The sequence below is a fragment of the Peromyscus maniculatus genome, chromosome 1 (assembly GCF_049852395.1).
Source record: "Peromyscus maniculatus bairdii isolate BWxNUB_F1_BW_parent chromosome 1, HU_Pman_BW_mat_3.1, whole genome shotgun sequence".
NCBI classification, from domain to species: domain Eukaryota; kingdom Metazoa; phylum Chordata; class Mammalia; order Rodentia; family Cricetidae; genus Peromyscus; species Peromyscus maniculatus.
Genome location: NC_134852.1, coordinates 102,871,076 through 102,887,374, shown reverse-complemented (window position 1 = coordinate 102,887,374; position 16,299 = coordinate 102,871,076). Strand labels below are relative to the sequence as shown.

The 16,299-nt window shown below is 36.0% G+C and overlaps 1 protein-coding gene across 23 annotated transcripts in view; it reads right to left on the bottom strand.

Annotated features, from left to right (window-relative positions):
• The window catches only part of Dlg2 (discs large MAGUK scaffold protein 2), a 1,859,766-nt gene that overhangs the window by 501,855 nt on the left and 1,341,612 nt on the right, over window positions 1–16,299 (bottom strand). For all 23 annotated transcript variants that reach the window (XR_013043174.1, XM_076547134.1, XM_076547135.1 and 20 more), the window contains one exon: window positions 15,340–15,509. Coding sequence is in view for 22 of the 23 variants with exons in the window: in XM_076547134.1 (XP_076403249.1) it covers window positions 15,340–15,509 (170 nt within the window). In the remaining variant the exon portion in view is untranslated. The remainder of the gene's footprint in view (window positions 1–15,339; window positions 15,510–16,299) is intronic.

The following is a 16,299-nucleotide window of genomic DNA, read 5'->3' as shown; positions in this document are numbered from 1 at the left end:
TAGAAAGTCTCTAGGAAAAGAGGCATACAGAGAAATAAGGAGACAATGGTGAGTCTTAGAGAACTCTGTTTCAGAGATTATAAAAGAAAGTGTTTGAAAACCTCTATACTCCTCTCTCTCTCTCTCTCTCTCTCTCTCTCTCTCTCTCTCTCTCTCTCTCTCTCTCTTACACACACACACACACACACACACACTTTCTCTCTCAACTTATTTACTCTCACATAATCACAGATCAATCTTGAGAGTACATTACTGGAAAAGCAAAATAGCTTCTTCCTGGAAAAAAAAAACACTAGGAGATATTCTTGATGAAAATGAAAGGATGTTTCTAGGACTTGAGTATCAAGGTAGGATAAACAAGCCAGATGCTCCAAATTGGGTTTTGAAAAATTGTCTGATGGATTCTGTAGATGTAACCAACCATCTTATTAAACAAGAAACACTGAATCAATGTAAAAGGTCAGAGCTCAGAGCTAAAACTTTACCTTTGCTCCTGGGGTGGTCCTTCCTCTCTGAAAGAAACCTACTTCCTGTGTGAATGTCTTTACATAGTCTTTCTGTTCTGCCTTCTCATTGGTTATAAACACAAACACGTGACTGCCTCGTCACTGCCAATATGTACAGCCCTCCAGGTCTTAAAGGCGTGTGTCTCCAATGCTGGCTGTATCCCTGAACACACAGAGATCTACCTAGCTCTTCTAGTAAGCGCTAGGACTAAAGGCGTGCGGCGCCACCGCCATCACCACCACCACACTCTTGCTATGGCTCTAATAGCTCTGACCCCCAGGCAACTTTATTTATTAACATACAATTAAAATCACATTTCAGTACAAATAAAATACCACCATAGGATTCTATATTCCACTGTGCATCACGCATACATCTAAACCCATTACTGATCTCTCTCTCCCTACCCTTCAATCTCCCTTCATCCTCCTCTCTGTATCTCTGGTATATGTGTGTGTGTGTGTGTGTGTGTGTGTGTGTGTGTGTGTGTGTATGTGTGTGTGTGTGTGTGTGTGTGTGTGTGTGTGTGTGTGTGTTTCTACTTGAGTGCTCATGTGTTTTAAGTTGTTTGTGGAGGCCAGAAGCCAAGCTTGAATGCCATTCCTCAGGAGCCATTATTTTGGTTTTTTTTTTTTTAGACCAAATGGCTCATTTGTGACCCGAGGTCTCCAACTAGGTTAGACTGGGTGGCCAACAGGTTTCAGGGGGATCTTAACATTTTTCTCAAGAGTTTCAAGAGTAACTTTCAGTTAAAAGTTTTAAAAGTTGCAAATTGCAGTAATGAGGGACTGCACCAACAAAGTTAATGAGAGAAGTAAGTAAGCCTGATTCCTGCTTGAGTAGGGCACAGTGTCTTCCGCAAATGAATAGAGACTAATTTCTAAGTGCTGGAGGAAAATTTTAGAAGGGAGCAATTCAATTTCATGAACCCATTGGTGGGCTGCCAAATACTCTCCTGATGTATTTGGTTTCTAAGGATTCATCCAAAGTATAACGCCCCTAAAGTCTCGTCTCATCAAGCCACCGGGAAATTATCACTGCCAGACTAGCTGAGACCATTTCGAATACTCTGTTTAGTAACAGGCTAGGGCAGAAGTCTGTATGACATATAATCAAGCAGAGGATTATACTGCTGAATTGTTGAAAGCAATGGGAGGGCCCATGTAACAGGGGATAATCTTTTATTAGCTAAAGAGAATGTAGAACCTTAATATGTATGCTAGCTTCCTATTAAGCAAAGATTTTTACTTTACCTCTGGGGGAAGACACTCTCAAAATCATGTGCATTTTGTTGTAAAATAACTTTTCTGAAAGATCTTTCTGCACACCACTGCTTCAAAGAATCATAAAAATCAAAGAGGAAACACCTGTGAGAGAAAAGCCTGTCAAAGAAGAAAATACGTTTCTGAAGACAAAATCCATGACAGAAGACTCAGATTTGAATGCCAAGGAGAATTGCAATAGTTATCATCTTTGGTTGACAGGTTGTTCAGGCTGTTTAGGTAGCATACTGATTTAAATTTGAAAAATTTTCATGTAAGAGTGTCACTGAAAGGTTATGCACTTAAGAACTCATAATTACACCATGGACACTGAAAGACGGAGGATGGCTTTGCTTTGGATTTCCTGTCCTCAATACATACCATGACTCCTGATGGTAAATATAATCTAGTAGGTGTTTGTTGAGTGAAATAAGTTGAATCCATCTAGCATTTCTTTTGCTAAACACACATCTCTCTCTCTCTCTCTCTCTCTCTCTCTATATATATATATATATATATATATATATATATATGTATATATATACACACACACACACATACTGTGTGTGTGTGTGTGTGTGTGTGTGTAGGAATACCAATTCCCCTTTTCTTTAAAAAACATTTTTAGTTTTTATAAATGTTGGTGCTAATTTTCTTATGACTGGTTACGATCTCATTGTATAGTTTTCAACATTTTTTTTAACCAGAAAAAATGACAATCTTTTAATATTTTCTTGTGAATTGCTTTTTAAAGGTATTACTATTGTCAAGTCTATTTTGGTTTCAGTCACTTCTAATTTTTCTTTAGGTACTGAGGCTCAAATATAGAGCCTCACAATGCTTGGTGGCTGCTTTATTGGCTTCTTATTTTAAAACTTTATATGCTTTCTTTAAGAATTAATTTTTCATAATAAGTTATATATATGTATATATGTAATCAGAAAGATCGCAAAGGTATAAAGAATATATAGTTTTTAAAAATGTTTTCTTTGCAGATTGTTCCCTCTCTGAGACAATTACTATTAGCAATTACTTTTCTATGTATATTCTATGTATATACAAACATTCATATTGTTTGCATTTATTTGCTCTTACGTAAGTCATTAAACATTATACACATTGTCAACACAATGTACTGTATATAATTTAATGACATGGGTTTTTGTTCCATTTTAGTATATTTATTTCACTCACTCTGTTATTAAGTATTCATTCAATACATTAATTTCAGACATTCATTTTTAAAGCTGAACAGAATTTTGTACAAATATTTTGAGATTTTTATAGCTGTTTTTTTGGTCCTTACGCTATTTTTCCTATTACAAACATTGGGGAAGTGGACTATTATTTTTACATGCAGGACTACCATAGGATAGATTTTTAGAGGCAGATCTAGTAAACCACAAGGTTAAAGTATTAAAAAAGCTAAAGATATTTTAGTATTGTTCTCCAAGATAATGGAATACTTTCAACTCTAACAGCCTCATTTGGCTCTCAGAAAGGGCCCCTTTCAGAAGGTATCACAGGTCACCATTGCAACTGTTTTTTTGGTGAGCAATTTGATTCATGAAAGTGGTATTTTACAATGTTACTGTTTACCTCTTTTATTTTGTTTAATATTAAATCATATGAATGTATGATAAGTTTATTGGGATTATTTTCTCTACTCTGTGGCTATACTTTTTACGGTTAATGGTATTTTTAATAAACAAAAGCATCTCATTTTAACATAGTCCTACATATCCATTTCAATTTTTACATTTATGCTTTTCTTTTTCTAATTATTTTCTCTTTTTATTGAAAATAGATTCTTTTCTCATATACTATATCCTGATTACATTTTCCTTTTTGTCTGCTATCAGTTCCTTTCTACCTTGCCTCTCATCCAGATCCACTCCCTCTCTGTTTCTCATTAGAAAAGATCAGGCTTCTAAGAGATAACAACAAAGCTTAACAAAATAATAAGATAAAGCAAAGACTGTCACATAGAAGCTGGACAAGGCAAACAAAGAAAAGGGAAGGAGTCCAAGAGAAGGCACAAATATCAGAGATGCACTCATTCACACACCTGGGAGTCCCATAAAAACACTAAACTGGAAGCCATAATATATACACAAAGGACTTGGTGCAGACCCGTGCAGGCCCTGAGCATGCTGCCCCAGTCTCTGTAAGTTCGTAAGAGCTTTGCTCACTTAATTTAGAGGGCCATGTTCTTCTGGTGTCTTCCATCTCCTCTGGCTCTTACAATCTTTCTGTCTCTTCTTCTGTGGGGTTATTTTATTTTCCACACCAGAATTTATTGAATGATTCTTTTGGGAAATAGAGGATGAGTCATGGATCTAACTGTCATTTTAAGACATTTATTTTTCCCTCTTTCTGTCTGTGTGTGTCATACGTGCTTGAGTACATGAATATGCTCCATGTGTGTACAGGTGCCCACCAAAGCCAAAAGATGGCATCAGGTCCCTGGAACTGGAGTGAGAGGTGGTTGTGAGCTACCTGGTATGTGTTCTTAGAAATTTAATCCAGGTCCTCTGTAAGAACAGCAGGTGTCCTGCTACTGAGCCATCTGTCTAGCATCCCAACAATCTTTAAAAGGTAAGTATCCAATTTTCCCAATATGATTTAGTACTCAATTAGACTATTAGTCTATCTTTTCACACTCAAAAATACCAACTTTATCATCTACTAAATCCTGTCATTAAAACATTATTTTATAATATATTTAAAAGTGGTTTGGGATTTGGAATCTCTCGTTTTTAAAAATTTCTTGCTATTTTGTATATTAAGTTTTCTAAATTATTTTTAAAATCAACCCTCCTTGTTTAAATTTTTTATTTTTTTTTGCTGATTTTTTAGTGCAAAAGTTAAAAGCAAAATTTTAATGATCCATTTCAAGTGACAAATTATAGTCTACTATAATTTCTCTTAAAATAAAATCCCCAGAGTTTCCCCTTGAATTTAGTAGAAGATTGCAAATAGATCTATATCTATCACCCCTATCACCCTGCACAAAACTCCAGTACAAGTGTATCAAAGAATTCAACAAAAATCCAATTACACTGAACCTGATAAAAGAAAAATGGGAAGTAGCCTTGAATGCATTGGCACCAGAGACTACTTTCTGAATATAACACCAATAGCACAGACACTGAGACTGACAATAAATGGAACCTCCTGAAACTGAAAAGCTTCTGTAAGGCAAAGGACACTGTCAATAAGACAAAATGGCAGCTTACAAAATGGGAAAAGATCTTTACCAACCCTACATCAGACGGAGGACTGAGCTCCAAAATATATAAAGAATTCAAGAAACTAGACATCAAAATACCAAATAATCCAATTTAAAAATAGGGTACAATTCTAAACAGGGCATTCTCAACAGAATAATCTCAAATGGCCAAAATACACTTAAAGAACTGTTCAACATTCTTAGTCATCAGAGAAATGCAATTCAAAATGACTCTGAGATACCATCTTACACCTGTCAGAATGGCTAAGATAAAAAACACTGAGGACATCTTATGTTGGAGAGGATGTGGAGTAAGGGGAACACTCCTTCATTGCTGGTGGAGTACAAACTGGCACCACCACTTTGGAAATCAATGGAGATGAAGGAGGAGTGGATTAGGAGGGTATAGGTGGGAGTCAGGAGGTGATGAGAGGAGAGATGGGAGGAGAAACTATGGTTGGTATGTAAAATAAATGAAAAAAATGTTAATTTTAAAAAAAGCCAGAAAATAATCATCTTGCCAAGTTTTCCCTTATATTTTAATAGCTTTTATTTCAGTTAGTACTGATTGATAAGTCCCCATCTTGCCTAATACACTCTTTTATGGTACAAAATTTTACCTTTCCTTGGACTTCTTGGCATCTCATAAGTAGATGACCCATAGAATTTTCTAAGCTTAAAAAAACTTAAATTCATTCTCCTCATCAGTGTTAAGAACAGTTCCATTACATATATCCTATTCTCAAAGTATCTAGCCATAATAGAATTATCTTTATAAACGATGTCTACATTCTAATTTGATTTAACATTTAGAACTGAGTTAGAAAATGTAGCAGGTGATTTTTGAAATAAAATATTTGTTGAGTGAATGTCTGATTATTTTTGTATGAGTTTTAAATGAAAAGCATCTATTTTATTGGGCATTGATACACAGGCACAGATGTTCAAATATATCCATTCAATAGTCACATAACACAGGGATTTAAACTGTAAGTCTTTTCAATCTAAGGTTGGCAACAAAGTATATTAGCAACAATGACTCAAGACAGAAGAGATTTAGTGTTGTAGTGTTTCCCATGGCACCGTCTTTTCTTTTAAAACATTAAAAATGCTATAAGGGAAACATAGGACTTGGTTAATATTCACAGCCATTTAAAGATTTGCTGTGTGAATCTTAAAACTTTAAATAAAAAATGAAACTTCTGTCTTTAAGGGTGTATTTTCAATTTTGTATTTTAAATGTTAGTTATCTTTTGATCATATGGGCTTAGCTTTAAATAGCATATAAGTAATCTGAGGGGAATGATGATGGGATTATCCCCACAAGCGAAATGGGAGGAGTGACATCAGCCTTTAATTTCTGAATGAAATTAGCAAATGCAATCAAATGACTCGCTCTCCCATAATGATACAATGAACAGAACAGAGGGGATTACAGGGGCAATAACTGTACTTTAGTTTTTCAGGTGAAAATCATTTGTTCTGAGTTCTCAGGAGAGAGCTTGTTTATGGATCTTTTCATGAGATGAGATCAAATATTAGCTTAGAGAAAGTCTTTAGTCTTCAAGCATGTATCTTAGATCTGTAAGTTATAAGAAATTAACAGGGCACTTACAAGTGAAATCCAATAACTAATGTCAGCAAACAAGATGCACACATCACATGTCATCAGTTCCTCAACTAGAAAAAAAATGTTTTTTGGGGGGTGGAAATTGGCAATTTAGCCATATTTATTTCTGAGAATATTTCCCTGGCTTAATATCTAGTTTGACCTTTTCTTTTATATTCTCTGTATTTAATACCAATAAAACTTCTCATTGTATATAGACTTAAGTAGATTCTTTTATTATCAAGGGAATAATTTTAATTCAAAGGCACTAAGAGAAATAACACTAAAGAGAAAATACAGTGCTTTGGGACCTCATGCTAAAGTGAAAATTACCATTTGTGCTTACTAATAGTCAAACTTTTGTTCAGAATGGCCCTTCACAGAAAAACAGGTCCACCTACCTCTTAGAACTCAGAACCCAGAATGCAATCTTGAAAAAGAAAATAGAGCTGTGAATTCAGAGACACATTTGCACATGCATTAGAAAATGAATGTACCTTTTAATTTTCCCTATGGTGAAAAAAAAAATGGAAAGAATGTATGGTGGCTTCAAGCAACTAAACCAGCAGATAAGCTTTGTGCCTGGTTTCTCCTGGTGATGTGCACAATGACCATAAACAACTGAATTGTGGACCACTCCAAACTTTTCTACACTCAACACTCAAATTGGGTAACAATCAGTTCAACTTGTTATGCAGTATTGCTAGCAGAGCAATAGTGATAGGAAAGGAAAATAATTGTAATACATACAGTCCCTGTACAAGGGTTAAGGACAGTTGATTTAATTTTCAGTCAAAATCTTCGTTCATGGTACATGTACTATGTGCTGAAAACAGCAAACTCTTGGCCTCTACCCCTAACATTAAGCTACAAAGATAATCAACTTGAAAAATGAACAATTTCAAAAAATTGCATGCTCACATCGTTCATTTTGGCAGTGTTGGTTTCAGAGAGAAAGAAAGTAGGGGCCGAGAGAAGAGTCAAACTATATTAGAAAACAACAACAAAGAAAATGTTATATAAAATGCTAAAGCTGGCAAAATGTATTTCAGTTAGATGCCCGGTAAGTTCTGTGTCTGCTCTATGTGCTATTTTTGTGTGCCCAGTTGATATTTAACTATGCTGGATTATAAATCTGTCATGAAAGAACACTATGAAAAATTTTTACTGAGGAAAAATTTTACTAAGGAAAAAAATTCCTCTTAAATGTAGAAATTAGTTTTGGACCCAGTGTGCTATCAGGCAACATGTGAGAGGCTTCAAACACTGCTTTGCTTGAGTCTGGGCATAGGAAAACTTTGCATGAGTACCAGAGTGTTGGAATGAAGGCTCTCTCCTATTCAGGGGTTCCTGCACAGCCTCGTACCTCAACTATTCTGTTTTCTTCTTGCCACACTTCAGTTATGGTCTTGACTCCTGTCCCATCTCTCCATCCCAGTTCCCACCATGTACTACCCGTAGTTTGGGCACCAACTCTCCCTATCTTTTAGTTTCCTTTAAAGGCTTTGCTAAGCCCTTCCAAAACAGTCTAGGCTGGGGAAAAGACCATGGAACTACTATGTTAGTTGTTAGAGTTAGCAACTTGCTTATTTCCCTAATTTGAGCTGTTGGAACCCATCTTTCCTATGTATCATGGGCTTTTGGAAGGCCTGGCAACAAAAGGATGATAAGAAAAGGAAAGAACGAAGTCCTTTACAAGAAGATTGCTTCTGATTGGGAAAACTATCCATAGTTTTGTGGATAAGGCATCGCTCAAGTGGCTCTTGGGGAGAAGATGCTGATAGTGGTCAAAAATGGAAAAAGAAGGTGTTCCAAAGGTGGTACAGGGATGAGAAAAGGGTCAGAGGCAGAAGGATCAGAAGATAGAAGAAGGGTGAAATAAGCCAGCAAGGGGTAAAACCAAAATCTATGGCTGGAGGAGAGGGAGACCACAGAAGGCACAAGACAGTGTAGTGAAAAAATTAGATTCTCGCCTAGAGACAATAAAGAGTCAATGGACATTTCTGAGCAAGAAGGAACTATTAATAAAGCTATGTGTTTTTCAAAGGCTGGCCCCTAGGTTAAAGATGTAGAAATAAAGAGATTGGCAAGGATGTCTATTGTAGTAGGTCAGAGAAGATTTCATAGAGATGTGACCTTCATAATAATTTTAAAGAGTAGACTGGTTATACCATAAATTGCTTTCATAGTTTATGGCAGATGATTTGATAAAAACATCAAAGCAAAGGGAGCCAAAATCAATTGACTTTGAGCTTTTGACTTTGGATGACAGAGGTAGCCATTAACATAAATGGAAGCTGGTGTGAAGGAGACAACATGCTGTCAGTTTTCAATATATTTAGGGATATATTTCCATAAACTAAGTGTATGGAAATAAAGAACCAAAGGAGAAATATATTCATAAACATTACTGAACATTTTCATAAAGTATAGTGTCACAAGGCAGTTTTAACTTAGTTTGGATAAAAATGAATTTGTTTAGAACTAGATAGAAAACTTAGTTGTAAAAAAATGCATATCATATATATTACACAAGGCACTATCCATACAGATCCATGTGTGGATACATGCAGAAAACAAACATATAGTGCCTTTGCTTTCAATTGGGGAATATTAAATGAATAATACTCAATCAACAAATATTGCTGCCAAAAGACTAAAGATTAGAACACATGAAATACCATGGGTGTTATTTTAAAAGCAAAAATGTGAGTTCACTAATGGTTTTCTTTAATGAACTTTTTGCCAATTATGTTAACAATGAACTATTACAAACATTACTAAGAATTTTTAATTCTTATCCTGAAAAGAATACTATTAGGTTATCAAATTATTATTTTTCAGATGAGGAAAGTGAAGCTAAGAGGTCCAAGCACTTGTTTTATAACCCATGGCAACTTAAAGATGCCCATGAATTTCCTTAATATATGTGACTTCTTTAATGATTGTGTTCTGTACACAGTAACTGTTAATCTGATGGGATGTTAGGTACTTATAATTATTTCTTGTACAACTGTCTACAAATGTTACTGCATTTTCACTTTGTGCTCATACACTACTCACTAACTGCAGGAAAAGATGGCATTTGTAAAGAAATAAAAATAGACTATATTTAAAATAATTTATAGGAGTTGGGAACACAGCTTAGTCAGTAAAGTACCTGTGTCTTAGGCAGGAGGACCTAAGTCTGGAACCATAGATCCCATGCACAAAGACAGGCATGGTGTGTAGGCAGCTGGAGCCCCAGCATAGAAGGTTGGGGCTTACGCAAAGGAGGATCCTTGAAGCTCATATGCCAGTCTGCTTCACCAAACTAGTGACATGCATGTTTAGTGAGAGATCCTGTCTCAAAGCATAAGGTGGAGAGTAGACAAGGAAGACACTTATGTTCATCCCTAGTTTCCACGCACATATAGACATGCACTGAACATATGCACACACCATGCACACACATATACACCCAATTATAAAAGTAATGGTAGAAAAAATACCGATATTTTTAAGTAGATAGATGAGCTTATACTACCAGTTTTTAGCTAATAATTGCCTAAAATAAATCTATACTTAGATATTAATAAAACTCTAACACTGACATATTCAGTTTTCTGACTATGCCTTAAGGGATTCATTCACAAGAGTAGTTAGTAAAAACCATTAGGTTCCTCACAAACAAAAAAACAGACTTATCTTGTGACCCAGCTCAACACTCCTGGATATTTAGTCAAAGGATTCCAAGTCAGCACATCAGAGACACTTGCATATACATCAGTGTCCACTGAAGTACTGTTCAAAGTGACGAGTTAGGGACTCAACATAGGTGTTTATCAAAAGATAAATGGAGAAAAGAAATTACATGTATGAACAAAGTCATGACATTTGCAGAAACATGGGTGAAACTGAAAATAGCCATATTAAGTGAATTAAGTCAAGACAAACATCATATTTTCCTTCATTTTTGAGTCCCAGGCTTTGTGCAGACACATCAAATCACACATACATTTGATATGATAGTAGAATCAAAACTGTCTCTGAGAGCAAAGGGGTCAAATGTAAGGGGTAAGGAAGGAGAGAGGAGTGGAGTATGGGGGTGGGCCCAAAGTATATTATGCACATGCATGGAGATAGTCTTATTTAATTCAGCACAACCAAACTGTGCCACATAACTTTTTATAGAGCTTAAAGTCTGTTTAGGGTGGGCCACACTCCCAATGATCTTGATGTGTGTTTAATGACAGACTTCTTTGATTTATTTATGCTAAGAGGAGTTCCTGGGAAAGCCACTAGAGGGCTTTATTATAAATCTTGCCTTGACCCTCTTCATAAGTGAGATAGTTGTGTTGCTTGGTCTGTTTAAGGAGCCCCTGGCAGTGGGAATATCCCTGGTGCATAAGCTGGTTTTTTGGAGCCCATTATGAATGGTAGGACACCTTGCACAGCCTTGATGCAGGGGGAGGGGCATGGACCTGCCTCAACTGATTGTACCAGGCTTTGCTAATTCCCCATGGGGGGGCTTTACCTTTTCTGAGGAGGCGATGGGGGGTGGACTGAGGGAAGGTGTGGAGGGGAGTGGGAGGAGTGATGAGAGGGGGAACCTGTGGTTGGTAGGCAAAATGAATAAAAAATTTCTTAATTAAAAAAAGTTATAAAATATCTTTCCTTGGAATACCCCCTACACATGCAGATTTTCTTTCTTTAACTTTTGATTTCTTGGCAAACCTAAATAGATCTGCTTAATCATTACTTTCTACATAGGATTACTGACAACTGACACGTAGATACCCCAGATGCCTTCAGTGACTAAATCTCTAACCATAATATAAGAGGAATTTTTCATGTTGACTAAGGCATTTTTACATTTTATTAGAAATGCACAATGGGCTTCCAAAAGGTCCCAAGTGAATACCTAATCACATTTCTACAGTTTTCTCTGTAGTCTTCCTCATTTGACACACAGCATTCCATTTAGAAAACTGGGCCTGATCTGCAGAGCCTTCCACATACAGTTTACAAATAAGGGGGCGGAGGACTGTGTGATTCATCTTAGCCAGAAGAATCAAAATATTACAGAGAAAGGGAAACATTCTGTGTGCATGAAATTCATTATCTGGTCCTCTTTGATCACACAAATGTCCAATGGCACCACTATTCTAACCAATTAGCTATATTCAATTATGTGTATTTAACATGTCTCCAACATACAACTCAACTTTGTTTTTTTCTCCCCCAAGCTTGTTTAACTGAGCTCTGCTCTTATTCTTGCCCTTTCAATTTATTTTCTTTATAGCAGCCAGAATTAGTTCCAAAAGATGATGAATATGCCTGGTGGTGGAGGCACATGCCCTTAATACCAGCACTCAGGAGGCAGAGGCAAGCAGATCTCTGAGTTTAAGGCTAGCCTGGTCTACAGAGTGAGTTCCAGGACAGCCAGAGCTATATAGAGAAACCCTGTCTAGAAAATAATAACAACAAAAAAATAATGAAAATGATGGATCTTATCATATCCATCCCATGTTTAAAATTTGTGCAATATTTCCCCCTGCATTTATATAATTCTAAACTTTTAAACTCTTAAATATTATTAAAACAGCAAAGCATGATCTGGCTTCTTACCTCATCCATATGGACTCATGCCACCCTTTGTCCTACTACTTGACTACTAGACAATATAAAGATCTTTCCTATATTTGGGTTGCCATACTTTCATTTGTACCTGGAATGCTCTCCTACCTTGCTATATTGCCAATTTAATTTATAATTCAAGAGTTAGTTTGGGTAGTTTTTGTCTCCTTTGGCATATTTTCTGATTTGTTTTCCCTCAATACCTTATATTCATTCTTAGTTTTCCCAGTTTCTATTATAGATGTTTTCCTTATCTGACTATAATTTTCTTGAGAGCAAGAGCCACCTCTTCTCTTTGGGAATCCCCATCTATCTATGTCATATCACAGGAAATATTTAGTAAGTATTTGTTGAATCATTGAAGGTTACTGTATAGCAAGATAGCTGTATGTTAAACACACTTAGTTGAATACATCTAACTGGCTAGAATATTGATGCTTACCATTGGACTATTATGTAGTCAAAGAGGACCAGACAGGGAACTGTGTGCACATGGAAAGTGGAATGTTTCCAGTTCTCTGGAGTGCTTTGACTCTTCTGGCTAAGATAAATCACACAGCCACCCCATCTCCCCATTAAACTCATGGCTCAAGCTCTATCCTAGAACCAATGTCATTTTGCCTTGAAAACATCATTAAATAGGTTGACTTTAGAGTCATCTTTTCTATTAGAACTTCTAAGGAACAAGACTGATTTATCTCCATCCTTTATATTACATTAGAGTTTCCATGATACAAATTAGTCACGGTAGAAATTTCTTTCAGGAATACTGCAATTCTAAAAATAAGAATTATAACATACTAAAGTGTTGAAGGCAATATCTCTTCAGATATAGTATAGAACCTAATTATTTGTTTCTCTAATTCTGCACTTCATGAGACTCAGGCACTGGGAGAGGCATCTGGAATTCAAACAATGACTGGAACACTTTCTTTCCTTGTTAATCAAAAGCTTTGTATAGAGAAACAAATCCCCATCAGACCTATACAAAAAGATCCCAGTACAAAAAGTATGACTGACTCAGCACACTTCCCAGTAGGCTCCATAGAGCCAGCTTTCTGGACAGAAAGTTCTTCCAAGGATTTCATTTGCTCAGGAGACCATCTCTATATACTGCAAATGTTCACTGGGTTACTGCCCACCTACCATGTTAATTAGCCCTCACTGCCTATTTCCCTCCTCCATGTCCCAAAGACATTCTTGCCCCACAACAGGCTCAAAGAAGAAAATGGTTCGGTATGGAGGAAAAGAGCTGGAGGGGGCCCAATGTCAGAATAAAGATCCAACAGACATGTTCCTGGTAAAATTAAGGAATTTGGGTCATCAGCTCCCTGTAGCCATTAGGTGTTTTGCTGAGCAGCTGGAGGTCATTCAGTGACTCAGAGCAGGAAGCCAGTAAGAGAAAGGCAATATTTTCCTGAGGGCTTAAATTAGCCTTTGCTTAGGGAAATGATGAATAATTGCTGTTAGCTGACTTGTATAAATATACATGTTATTTATATATACAATATATTTTTTAATAGAAAAAATCTATGTTCTGTTTGTTTGGCTTTAAAAGGCAAACTTCCAGTGTTATTTAGTAAATGGAGAGGGTATGTTCCTTCTTGAATTCTGATGCACCTGCACTTAAGTCATGAGGGACCTCTAAGTATTTTCATTATATTGCTAAGAAACCGCTACCACATTTGGTTAAAAAAAAAATACTTCAAATAATCTGCGTGCACAGCTAATATTTCCTGAGTTTGCACCAGGATTTATTCCAAATATGTGAACTGTCTCAATGAATCATCATAATGTCTCCAAGAACAAGCCTTGTTTTCACTTGTGTTCTGTAGGTGAGAAAATCAAGGCCAAGAGAGTGAAACATTTCTAGCCAAAGTCTAACAGCTGTGAAGGGCAGAGCTGGGGTTCAACCTCTAAGCTCTGATCTTTAGTCTATGCTTTTTCCTACTATGTGCAAGCTCTTAAAAAATGTTTCATTCCATTAATTACATAGATTTAGTGAAAGTCATTCCACCAGTAAATGGCTGAACTAGGCTTTTAATGAGTTTGTCTGATTCTTGTGTCCAAGCTGGCAAATACCACTTAATACTGTCCCATAGAGAAGGTGACATGCTTATTTTTTCAATCACATATTTAACATTAGACATTAAATAGATCATAAAAAAGAAAATGCTTTATGAAGAGTCTAATTATTACCCAGTCATAATCTAAAATATTTAATGTATTAAGCTAATTATTAAATTTTTCTGAAGCATCTGAAATACCATGTGAGTAGTGTTAATGTTAGTGTTCTAAATGAAATTCATATAATGATTCAATATCACTGTTTACCCAGTTTCTTGGAGCAAGCAAAAGAGCACCTAGATATCTGCGAACATTTAAAAGGCAAGCTTAACTTGTTTTGTCTGTCCCAAGCTAAGACCAATACAAGACTTATTGGTTACAACACATAGTACAAAGTCAAAAGAAATCACATTATAAAATATAATTTTGTATCAGTAAAGATAAAAAAGTTGTGTCTTAAGGTTTAATTTTGTATGTGTATGTGTCTATGTAAGTGAATGGCACATGTGGGTGGGTGGGCATGGAGGGCAAAAGAGGGTCTGAGATCCCTTGTAGCTGGAGATACGAGTCATCTGACATGGGTACTGGGAATTGAACTCACGTCCTCTGTAAGAGCAGCAAGCTCTCCTTACTATTAAACAATCCCTGCAGCCCCACCAAAGATTATCTTTGTTACTTATATTAATATCTGGTTATATGAAATAATTTACCATGCACATCTGAAATGTTAGAAAATTATAACGAGCTCGCCAAGTTATAACAAGCCTGTCAGTTAAAAAATCATAGAAAATATTAAGTGGTGGTTGTTATTATCATTTATGGTATTCCCTACATAATTATACACTCTCCTTATGTGAGTTTGTGTAGAGTTCTGGTTTCTTCAACCATCGGTAAAAACTACTATCTTGTAGTGTCAAGTCTGCTGAGATAAGCAATGAACATCAGAGAATTAAAGGTCATTGTAGGTGGGTTATAGAGTAAATTTTAGACAAACATTTTTGACATTTGTGCCTCAGTAAAAGTCTTTTATTTTTTTCTTTTACCTTTCGGCCCTTTGAAAAGCTTGATTTCCACGACAGTCTCCAAAATGGGTCGTCTTCTACGCACATACAGCCGCACAATAGACCCCGCTTCTTTGAGGGCCTCCACTGCTTTACTGTGGGAAACCTCCGACACATCAACCTCGTTCACCCGCAAGATACAATCATTGACCCTGCAAGAGAGGAAGAGGCAAGGTTCAGCAGTAGCCAGGGACCTGGAGTGAAAAATCCATTATCACTATCTAACCTTAACAAGGGGGCAAGAATGGAAGAGATTTGAAAACATTCAAATTTGAAAGGTTTCTTAATTACAGTACAAGAAATCAAGTCATGCTCAAGCTCCTTGAGTGCCTAGCATTCCACACAATGATCACTAGGCTAGCCAGTTTCCATCTTAGACTGTACTACAGTAGTATGATTTGAATTGAGTGGCATATGGCATAGTTAGAAGGATATGCATTTTAAGAAATCTGTCAATGACATCATCATTTTTACTGTCATAATTGGTTAGACTGAAAATTAAGGTCTAAAGTCTTCTCAGAAGTTATTATGGTAGACTATATAGACACAACAGATGTAATTTTATCCTTTCACTTTGCAAAATTCTTAACTCACTAGATACAAAAGTGTTATGCAATAATTGTAGAAATTCTCAAAAATATAACTATGTAGGAAGAAGGAAAAAACATGAAACAGTCATCTCAATGTGTTTAGCTTGTTGAATTATTTTTAAATATCTTTTCCCTGGAATTCATCTCAATATTATAAATATTGAAGCTTAGACTTAATGAAGCTTGACAAGATCCTCAGATAATCCTGCCTAAGACATTTACTTTAAAAACTAACAGTTATGTAATGCTTTAATTGTTTCAGTCTTCACACAGGAAGGCATAATTTGACTTCCTTTCCAGGAGTTTATTTTTATGATAATGATTAGTGATAACATGAATAATGGCTAAGAGC